The sequence below is a fragment of the Columba livia genome, chromosome 17 (genome assembly GCF_036013475.1).
Source record: "Columba livia isolate bColLiv1 breed racing homer chromosome 17, bColLiv1.pat.W.v2, whole genome shotgun sequence".
Taxonomy (NCBI): Eukaryota; Metazoa; Chordata; class Aves; order Columbiformes; family Columbidae; genus Columba; species Columba livia.
Window position 1 is genome coordinate 3893320 of NC_088618.1, and position 11092 is coordinate 3904411.

The following is an 11092-nucleotide window of genomic DNA, read 5'->3' on the forward strand; positions in this document are numbered from 1 at the left end:
TGGTGTGTCGTCTCTATTAAAAGTGACTTCTGAGCAGTCACTTACTGAGTTCAAGTAGCTTGCGATATGATCTCAGTCATTAATTATCGCACAGCATCATCAATTAGCTGAAGTGGAGCTCTGCTCTGGTGCATCTCAGCTGCTTTTGGTTCTGCGGTTCTTCCTCTCTGAGCCATCTGGATCTCTGCACGTGTTCCCAGTTTGGCGCAGCCCTTCCCAGCAGAGACGCTGGCTGTAGATCTATTATCTTAACATCGCAAGAGATTTTTCTAATCTCTGTCTTCTGAATAGGTGCGACCATTTAGATGCGGCTCTGAATGAAGCAAGTGCTCGCATAAAAGCCCTTGAAAATAAGAATAAAATGCTAGAAAATCAAGTGGTAAGTGTATGTTCTTAAGTTGCTTTTTAACTAAAAGGGTAAGAGAATGCACCTGTGCATTATTGAGATCTGTGTTTCCATATATATATATATTTTAAAATTTTCAACGTTTCTCCTTAATATATGACATCAGCCAGTATGTTACACCGGTGACTTATCTAGCTGAGTTTCTTAAGATTCCCTACTTGAATCATCATCACTTTTGCTTATGAACAACCTTTCCAGGTTATCAGGCATCAAATGAAGTTTAACAGTGAATTATTCTGATGTGTTTATGATGTCTCTATTTTATTTTTTATAATTACTTTCACTTTCATTTATTAGAGCTGTGATAAAAGCAAATCTCATCTGCACTGGGACAGAAATATTGTCTAAGTATATTTCTACAGTCTTCCTGGCTAGGGCAGACCTTTTTGCTTACGGCTGCATACTAACTGACAGGAAGCTCAACACGAGCCAACAGTGTGCCCAGGTGGCCAAGAAGGCCAATGGTATCCTGTCCTGTATCAAAAAGAGCGTGGTCAGCAGGACAAGGGCACTTCCCCTGTACTCTGCATTGGGGAGGCCACACCTGGAGTATTGTGTTCAGTTCTGGGCCCCTCAGGTCAGGAAAGAGATTGAAGTGCTGGAGCGGGTCCAGAGAAGAGCAACAAGACTGGGGAAGGGACTTGAGCACAAGCCCTATGGGGAGAGGCTGAGGGAGCTGGGGTTGTTCAGTCTGGAGAAGAGGAGGCTTAGAGGTGAGCTCAGCACTCTCTAGAACCACTTGAAGGGCAGTTCTAGCCAGGTGGGGATTGGTCTCTTCTCCCAGGCAGTCAGCAATAGGACAAGGGGGCATGGGCTTCAACTCTGCCAGGGGAAATTTAGGCTGGATATTAGAAAGAAATTCTTTCCAGAGAGAGCGGTCAGGCATTGGAATGGCTGCCCAGGGAGGTGCTGGACTCACCAGCCCTGGAGGTTTTTAAACTGAAATTGGCTGTGGCACTTAGCGCCATGATCTAGTCAATGGACTGGAGTTGGGCCAAGGGTTGGACTTGATGATCTCTGAGGTCTTTTCCAACCCAGTCGATTCTGTGATTCTTTATACATCACAGAAACGAGCTAAAATCTTGTTTAGTTAATATACAGATGTACCCTTGTTGCCTATGCAGAGTATTTTAGATTATGCTTTGTACTGAAATAAAAATCTGGTAGATAAGGATTATAATGATTTTTTGTCTCTTCCAGGCAGACTGGAGAGAACGCTTTTATGCAGTCAGCAGCACTTCCAAAGTTTTGCAAGAACGCGTTGAAGAAATGCGCACCACTAATAAAGAGAAGGACAACACGATCAGTCGGCTAAAATCGAGGCTTAAAGATCTAGAGGAAGCATTTGAAAAGGCTTACAAGTCATCTGACAATAAAAATACGAGGCTAAAGGAAGAAAATAAAATGTTTCAGAATGTAAGTAGGAAAATGAGCAGTGGTGCTGACAGTTGCACAGCAAGTCCTGGCTTTTGGAAAACTACACAGAGTTTACGTTGTAAAGTCTTAATGTACAACTAAGAGAAGAGAAATTACTCAGTTGATTGCTCAGCAGGCTGGGTAGCAGGTGATACTACAGACCTAATAAATGGTTAAAAACAATTATCGAAGACAGCGTTTACCTGATGTGATAACACTTGTCAACGTCTGTCTCTGGTATTTTATTACTCTATGTGCTATTAGTTCATTTTAGTTTTAGAGGTATTACAGGTCATTCTTTTGGAACAAGTTGTTTTTTCCTTTCTCAGGCTTAGTGGGAATGGACTGAATTTCTTTCATAAGTCATCACAGCTTCCTAAATTGTTATTTTTGTGTATGACTTTAGACTCAATCAAAAGAATTATTCCTTTGATTCTTCAGTAACAGCTTTATGGAATGTTTAAATGGATTGGGAAAATGGGTATTAGCTGGAAGAGCTATTTCATGCTTTAACTCCTTTTTTACGATTAAAATTTCAAAATACCAAGTCAGCTTTAAAGTCGTTGAGGAATTTTACCGGTTCGTTCAGCTCCTTCAGTTTCTTTAGCGATAAATAATTTGAAAATGAAAAATACATTGTGCAAGTAGCTCTGTTTCTTGTTCTTTTTTGTTCCAATTAGAAGATGCTAGAACTTAGAAAGTACTATTAAAGTACACTGTATTCCTTGTAGTGCTTCTGCCTGTTAGACAAGTGATTTAGATGATTTGATAGCAGTTAACAAAACTGATAATTTTTTATAGTCTCAGTGTGGGTTTGTGTGCTCTCTGTTTAGCTTTTAGGAGAATATGAGTCCCTTGGAAAAGAACATGAAAGAGTAAAAGTAAGTACGTGCTGGTGAATTAAAAAATCAGACATGCAAAACACGGGATAATGTGCCATAGAATTGAGTCAACTTGGGTATTTTGAAAAAGATCAAACTGAAAGATTCATATTTATTTTAACTGATGGCTTCTTACTACATCTTCAGAGCCCGGGAAGGGGAAGGGAGGGAGTTTGGGATGTATCATTTTCCAGTCGGAGACACCAAAAATACTGCCAGATCAGCCACGGGAATTTCATGGGCCTCCCTTTCAAATAGGGAAGCATATTTAGCAAATCATTTTCAAGACTGATGTACAGTTACTCATTTTTCTTTTAATGTGCTTCTGTAGTTTCTTGGCTTTTTACTTTGTTTTTCCTTGTGTGCTCGTAGGACACATTAAATGCAACTGAAAACAAATTGCTTGATGCAAACACACAGATTTCTGATCTGAAAAGGTAAATGTGAAACTGTCTTACTACTGTTTTAACAATATGAAATATTTACTCCTAGATTATGAAGGCTGTAGATCTTGTACTTTTAATTACATCTTATGAAGCCTTTCATGGTGCTTGATGTTACTTTGTACACGTAAAAATCTTATTTTAGGATAAAAATGTAGCGGTTGCTCTTGCTCTTCTCTTTCACCCAGAATATCTGAATAAAAATAGTAAACTCTAAGAAATATGATCTCTTTTATGTCTTTTAAATCACCTTATAATGCATCTCCACTGTTTCCACATTAGGACAATTTCAAAACTCGAAGCTCAGCTCAAGCAGGTAGAACATGAAAATACGTTGAAACTTCGCCATATTACTGAAAGTCGTTTAAGAACCTCATGTGCCAAGTAAGTGAATATTCCAACAACGTGAAAACAGATCATGTGTTTTCAAATACTTTGGATAATGTATGTGTGACTGGGTGGACTGTCTCTAGTCTTCCTAAACGGGTGTTTGCTTGTGCTCAGTTGCTCATCCAAACAGGGGTTCCTGTGCTCAACAAAGATTTCAGGAATAAAATCTCATAGTCCAGTTAGACATTAGGGGTTTTCTTTGTGTCATTCATTTGGAAAGCTGATTGCTACACTTTATGTGCCTAGACATTGTTTTAACAGGTATCTTTACAAATATGTTTTAAAAAGCACTTATTTCTTCCACAAGTTTATCGTATATTTATTATTGTGTCTGTTTATCTAGAATAAATAGCTGGACTTTTTTTTATTTCTTAAAAAAGAGAAACTGCAGAGCCTTTCATAAATTTGAAGTGGTTTGTTCCCACAGCAAGTTGGCAACTCCTGACGTCAGCAGGCGCAAGTGGTTGATCCCGGGAGCAGAGTATTCCATCTTCACCGGCCAGCCTTTGGAAGCGCAGGAGAGCCCCAAAGATAACAGATTCGAGGAAACCTGTGTTCCTTCGAGGTGACTTGGTTTCCTTCAGTATCCACTATGATGTAAAACTGAACACATCTAAAAACAGTTTTATCCGGGATTGATTAGATTTGTGTTTCTAGATTTTGTACGAGTTTAATGGAGTTCTTAAAAAATGTCTCAATGTTGTCGATGCTATACAATTCCTTAATAAAACCCCAGCGTTCTTCCTTTGCGAACCTGGCATGAAACAGGCAGCTGAAGCCTTCAGTACTTCCCTTGAAATGTCAGAAAGCTACAGCTGCATCTCGTGCTAGTGTCTTAATGCTCTTTGTATTCTTGTCCAATTCTACTCCGCATTAGGACACGGCACGCTCTGGTGTGTTGGATGTGAGCTGTACTGCTTGGCTGCAGCTTTCCACCAGCGTGAAGCTTCACGTGTAATTTAGGGTGTAATTTAGTAGTTTGCCTTCTGACTCAGAAGTTTCTAAAGCCTCTGTCAGGACGCATTTGGTTCTAAGAACATGTCAAGTCACCAAATTCAACTCATGCTGTTCAACTTTAGATTCTTGAATTGGCTATAACGCAATTGGCTGAAATTAAAAAGCGCCCGTAAGATTCTTGACTTGACGACTGGAAATCTCCGACTGGATTTCTCCAGGCTTTTGTTTATTCAGCTAGTCTTTGGATATATGAAATAAAATAAAAAAATGTGATTTTTTTTTTTCCCTCCACCACCTCACACTCTTTAAGGCACCATTCTCCTCCTGAAAAAGACTCCTCACAAGAAGACTCTTCAACAAACACAATAGAAAAGAAAGAAAATGAGATGTCAGAAGCACCAATTATAAAAGCCTTTAAAGAACTTGAAGAAGGAAAAGCATTTAAAGATTGGGGTACACAAACAGAAAAAGAAGACGCATCAGCTAGTAACTTTTATTTTTGTATATTCGTGAACTTTACTGCCTTTTCTTTGTTTGCATGTCTTTTGGTTTTGTTATTCTCAGCATTGAAGTCCATTAGGCTTGAGCGATGGGATAAAAACAATTTTAGCATGTGAACTTCTGGAGTGTTCCTAAGAAAATTCAAAATGATATAGCTAAGCGACTTGTTTAAAATAGAGGGAATGCAAAGGTCTCAAGCTAGAGAGTAGTTAATGTCCTTTTACTAAGAATATCTCAGTATTTATAAACAGTGAATGGAGTCCCAACAAAGCTCTGGCTGGCTGTACGTCCGTTTGAGTTTGGTTCTCATGGTGTTGTATCAGAATGTTGTTAAGGCAGCTGGTGTATGTGCTGCGGGACGGCACCGAGCGGTTCTGACTACAGTGGTTCAGGAAGCCTTGTAATTAGAAAACATTGAGGCTTTCTTAAATGCTTATATACATGGTTCAGCCAGGTACGCAAACCCTCTTTCCCAAAAGATGCTTTTGTCCTGCTTTCCGCTGTCTCTTTATTAAATCAGTGCTATTTAGCATCATTTCTCCCACACATGCTGCAGAGCACCTTTTTCATGACTTAAACTGTTTCATGAATATGATGAGAAGGACGTGAGACTTGAACAGAACAGCACAAATATGTTGACGCAGGGCAGTCTAAGTGCAGTCTTTGTACACCAAAAGCAGGGCACAGGAGAGTATTTGTGAGTTCTGGTATTGAAAAAGACTGTTTAATATGATAACTTTTTCCTCTTAAATAGAAACATCCAATCGACGACAAACTGTTGGCTTTGTTGAAGCTTCTCTAGTTGCTAACCGATCCCCAGAGAAAGGCAAAGACCCCCACAGACCGAAACGCTACAGCTCGCCAGCCAGCCAGAGGTCATCGTCCCTTCCTCCTTCCAACAGGAAAGCAAATACTCCAAGTAAGTGCTTTTCTGACGCTTGGTTTCCGTTACTCAAAGAGCAGAAGCAAATAATAACGAAAGATGAAGACAGGATTATTCTAACAGTATGAAACAAAAAAAAGCCTGTCTATAATAATAGAAAACTTGTGAGTTCTAAGTTTATTTTCATTTTTCTACGTTGTGTTGCACTTTTCATCTAATTTAAGCAAACATACAGGCATTTGAAAAGCGTTCTTTTAAGATGTGAGCGTCTCATCACAAGTGGGAGATACGGCACTGCGAGAAATTTTCGGTACTTAGACGCACTTTGTGTTTTGCAGCAAGGAGAGAGATCATGTTGGCACCAGTGTCTGTGACGTACAGCCCAAAACGATCTCCGAGAGAAAACCTCTCTCCTGGATTCAGCCATTTGCTTAGCAAAAATGAAAACACAGTAACAAGGTACCAGTTTTGTGAACATAGTTGCGTTCTGATCAGTGTTATAGCAGCGGTATGTATATGCAGCCTTAAAATGAATATAAAACTAAATTTTAGTTTTTTTAAAGTCTGGCAAGAAAAATCAAGACTGATTTCCCATCTTTAGCATTCACCAAGATGAGACGTTGGGTTTGTATTGACGCAAGACTGACCAGTGACAAAGAAGTCACAGCAGAATTGTTCTGTGCGCTAAGTCCAGCTCTATGTGCTGCTTATCAGGAGATGACAATAAAAGTCTACACTAGTACTTACCTACCTGTTGTGGCACCTACCAGCACGTTAAAAAATACACGGACTTTCTGCTAACTGTACTAGCTACTATGGTTTCTATAGAGATCTTTACTTGGCAATGCTTGTAGCATATGTACATATGAACATATGTAGCTGTGAGATTGAAGTGTGTGCAAACGGGTAAATCGGGGTATGGTACTGTTAGCAGTAATCGGGAGACTTGCAGTGCCTGTGGAATAGCAATCGTTTGTTAAACCATTTGTTTATTTAACCAAAACATGAAAAAGTAGAAAATATTGTATTGGTTGCTACATCATTTCTGGCAAGTAATTGTCATGTGCTTCCTGTTCGGTAGGTTTGATATACTTCTAGATGACCTGGAAGCTGGTCCTTCATCTACTTTACAGCACAATAATCCAAGAAAAAGGCTCCAGTTTCTCGCACTAGATGATGTGGAAGGTAATCTATCAAAGTGGGGAGAACTCTATTTTTTTACCATAATTTCTTCAACATTGCTAACAGCTGCTTAAATAGAATGCTGACACTTTACTCTATGGAGTCCAACTTTATAAAATGCTCTAAATCTTGGCTTATTCCTGTAGACAGAGAAATACCATTCATGCAGTATTTTATTTTTATGTATCTGTGTGTGGGCACAAACACAATGGAACAAAAAAATAATTAAATTGAGAAAGAAGGGCAATATGTTTTCATATGCTTAACTCAGTTACACAATGCATTTCTTAGGAGGGGTGTATTAAGATGTATATACTTAGTCATCCTAATAAAATTCTATTGCTAAACATTGCATTACAGATAGCGAAGAGTAACTAGAATAAAGCCAGTCGTTTGGGGTTTTTTCCGAAATGATTGGTGGAACCAAATATTTTATCAGTTTTGTAATTCTTGTCACAATGTTATTTTGTTTTTATTCATGCATTTATTGAGACGAGTGTTTTCATGACGATTAGTCTACTTGGTGATGTTTAAAATGTACCAGTAAAAGTCATTCTTAATTAGCAGAGTACAGTAATCTGTTTAATAATGAAATATGCTGTATCATAAAGATGGTTTGAAAGATGACCCCTACAAATGTTTCACGTTCCTCTGAGAAGTTTGCTCAAGGCTTTGCTGGTCACTGTCCTCAGTGGATGTACCTCCAAGATCACGCTGCTTTTCTTGCTGTTTCTGTCCTATGTAATGATTTCACAGACAATTACAAAAGAAATAAAAAGACCCCTGTCTCGTTGTTAGGAAGGCAACACTCAGGTGTCAGAAACAACTCTTGTGCTGAATCCATCAATACGGGAATGAAGAAGGCGACAGAGTGGGACGAAAGGAGCGCAACGCAAAAATCCGAGCCAGTGCCACCGCCTTGCGAGGGGGAATTCAAGTACGCAGCGAGGATTGCGACTCTGGCCGACACAGAGAGGCTTTTCGATGAGCTGACTCAAGAAAAGCAACAGGCAAAGATTATCTTTATGTTAAAGCTGGGAGGAAACGTAGTTGTTGTACGAGAGGTGAGGGATGTGGCTGTGCAAAACACCGATGAAATCAATGCACAATTTCTTGTGTTACCCCAGGAACGTGCCCTTATCGTTCCCTGCTCCGCTCCCCATGCTCCAGTCCTTTTCTGTCCCTAACTGCATTAAGGGACAGTCACTTTAACATGAACACAGTATGGATGGAAGGCTTGGAGTGAGTTAACTTCCATCCTTAGTGGACAATTCTTTAAATCAGCCTTTCAAACAAGGAAGGTTAATTCTGGGAACTGAGGGGGCTCTATTTGAAGTGGCTGTATGCTCATGGATGGTGACTTTTATTTCAGATTTATCTGGTAAAATAACTCAGTGTTTAAAACCAACACCAGACGTGTATCTGTGATCTATACACCTCACCTCTCTGTAAGATTAGTGAAGAAGGTCTATATTTGCTCTTGAAACTGTAATTTACAGCTGAAGTGTTTTCTGTTATTAGATTGAGGCTGCATTGAGTCGAATACCTTGTTCTGGTGGAAGAATGACCTTGCAAGCAAGAATAAATCAGGTGAAGAAGCTTCTATGTATGACTGTTCTCTTAAGTTGCTCTTCCCCAATTTGAGCAATGTATAGTGTGGGTGGAAGTTCTGCTATATAATAAGCACGATTACTATGGGGATTTTTCTGTACCACTGGGTTCCTGAATATGGCTGAACTTTGAATCTGTGTCAGAGATGTTCCCTGGACTTTGCTGCATGAGAAGATAATCGGGAGGTTACTGCAAATTAATTATAAACACTCTCAATTGCTATGTAAAAGGTGTAAGTTTGAATAAATTGTATACAAGTGATTCAGAAAATAATAATTAGCCCTGCAAATGTTTGATTGCCATTGCCCTGCTACAAACAGACAACTTTTGTATATGTGTATATATATGCATATAAAGAAAAGTATATATTTTTCCAAATTACTGCCATAGTCTGTTCTTGTGATAACAACGAGAGGTTCGTTTCTGTCTGTCTCAAAGTATAAAGAAGAAAATGAGGAGGCAAAAATAAGTGATGTAGGTGGAATACAGGAGAGCACCTTCTTTGGAGAGCTCTGCCGACTCCTGGAATAAAACCAAGCGTCTTAAAGTTGTGCTTTAGAGGACTCTGCAAAACCTTCAGCTTCAGCATTTCCCAAATTGTAATCCCAGGGTTTGTTACCAAGTTCTCAATTGGAACAGTCAATCCTGCCACTCAGCGAGTGGTCAGATCTTTCCTAAATGCGTGTTGCTAACAGTCAGCCTGTCCTAATTCTTGTCAAGTTTATCTCATTGCGTTTCATAAGTTACATGGAAAAAAAACCCAAAACCAAGCCCCAAAACAACCCCAAAACCACCCAAATCAAACACCAAAATAGCTGAAACAGTTTCTAAAAAAAATCCAACAACCCACAAGTGCACACACATATGTAACAATATTATACGATGAAACGTTTGCAGGTGTGGTTCTCCTTTTGAAGTGCTAACAGAATGTGAGTCATGTGCCAAAAGGGCTACCAGTTGAATATAGGAATAACGGTAGTTTCTTCATTTTAGAAGGATCATTGGATTTTCTTGTATGTTATTAAATCTATTTTTTAAGTTATTTTTTCTTTCTCTGTTTCTTTTAGGAAGCCCTGGAGGATCGCTTGGAAAGGATTAATAGAGACCTGGGCTCAATACGCATGACTCTGAAAAGATTCCATGTTTTACGTACCTCTGCAAATCTTTGACAATTCTCCTGAATGCAAATATGCTTTTTTTGTTTGCACTACTATGTAATTATGCACTCAGTTAATGCAGATTGGTTTGTATTTTTATAAACCCTCAATAATAGTTTTCCAACCATGTTACCCTTTACAAACAGCAATATTTTGTACTTCGAACAGCCACCTATATTTTAAACATATTTTTGTTACACTTGAGAAATCAATGTTTATCCCGTAATATTTTTAGAAATATTAATTATTTTTAAATAGCGATATTCGATTTATAACAAGAATAAGAAATGAAAAGGCAGCTTGTTTTCAGAAAATGATAGTGTTACCCTTTTGCACTTGGTTTTCCTCACCATTTTATAAATATTTATGGTATAATGTAAATATTAGCCAATAGGGAAGTTTGAACTTTAATACAAAAAGCAACCTATGTTAAAGATAACTCCTGTTAGACGGTAAATCCTTTTAATTTAAGCCTTGTGACATGGATATTTTTCATTGTGACAAAACTGTGAACAATACCTCCGTTCTGGCTGGGCCGGCTGCAGATCAGTACGTGTTTTGCTGCTTCGGTTGCTGCCGCCTGTTTGGAAAATATTGCTCGAAATCATTTGATATTTCCCAACAGTGGCAGCGAGTTCTGGGGTTCGTGAGACCAGCAGCAGCCTCCACCGAGCAGCTCCAGGAGCGTAACTACTTCACCCAAGTTTGTTTTAATATGCCAGTGTTCTGCTCGCACACCTTTCCAAATCAACTCCGAGCTCTATTCGTGAAAATACATTTGTTTTTTCTTTGTAAAAAAACCAAACCAAAAAAGCATTTGCTAGTTGGCATGTTGCTGAATTATTGTCTGACATTGATATTTTGGTTTGTATTTTAATATTAAATAAATGTTTAATTAGATTCTTTCCTCCTGCCCATAGGACGATAATAGGTTCTGGGATATTACATCAGCGATAATGTAGGTTTTAATCATATTGTGTGTTTCAGATTCTGTCCTTGTTCAAGACGTTGAGCCACCCATGATGTGATTACGGGGCCAGAGTAGCTGTCATAAAGGAAGCTTGTGAAGGTCTGATTCTAAAATTAGAGTGCTGTGTTTTGAGATGTTTGATGAAGAACCATCCTACCCATGCACAGCCTTTTCAAAAAATGGTATTTTATGCATCATCTTCTCCCCGCAGGTTCTTTTAATGTAAGATCAGAGTTGGGGAGAAGTCAGGGATGTGAATTACTCATTTTCCCCTTTACAGTGTAGAAATTGGCTC

At 38.8% G+C, this 11092-nt stretch overlaps 1 protein-coding gene across 10 annotated transcripts in view; it reads left to right on the top strand.

Moving 5' to 3' along the window:
* The window catches only part of MPHOSPH9 (M-phase phosphoprotein 9), a 27415-nt gene extending 16688 nt beyond the window's left edge, over nucleotides 1–10727 (top strand). For 8 of the 10 annotated variants that reach the window (XM_065033423.1, XM_065033429.1, XM_065033427.1 and 5 more), the window contains 13 exons: nucleotides 292–379; nucleotides 1607–1822; nucleotides 2656–2703; nucleotides 3076–3140; nucleotides 3429–3530; nucleotides 3964–4101; nucleotides 4804–4979; nucleotides 5749–5913; nucleotides 6216–6336; nucleotides 6959–7062; nucleotides 7858–8123; nucleotides 8581–8649; nucleotides 9738–10063. In XM_065033423.1, coding sequence (XP_064889495.1) covers nucleotides 292–379; nucleotides 1607–1822; nucleotides 2656–2703; nucleotides 3076–3140; nucleotides 3429–3530; nucleotides 3964–4101; nucleotides 4804–4979; nucleotides 5749–5913; nucleotides 6216–6336; nucleotides 6959–7062; nucleotides 7858–8123; nucleotides 8581–8649; nucleotides 9738–9839 — 1660 coding nt within the window. In that variant the 3' untranslated portion in view covers nucleotides 9840–10063. Of the gene's footprint in view, nucleotides 1–291; nucleotides 380–1606; nucleotides 1823–2655; nucleotides 2704–3075; nucleotides 3141–3428; nucleotides 3531–3963; nucleotides 4102–4803; nucleotides 4980–5748; nucleotides 5914–6215; nucleotides 6337–6958; nucleotides 7063–7857; nucleotides 8124–8580; nucleotides 8650–9737 lie in introns of all 10 variants that reach the window. The other 2 variants (XM_065033426.1, XM_065033428.1) reach the window with 1 other exon arrangement.
* The last annotated feature ends 365 nt before the right edge of the window (nucleotides 10728–11092 follow it).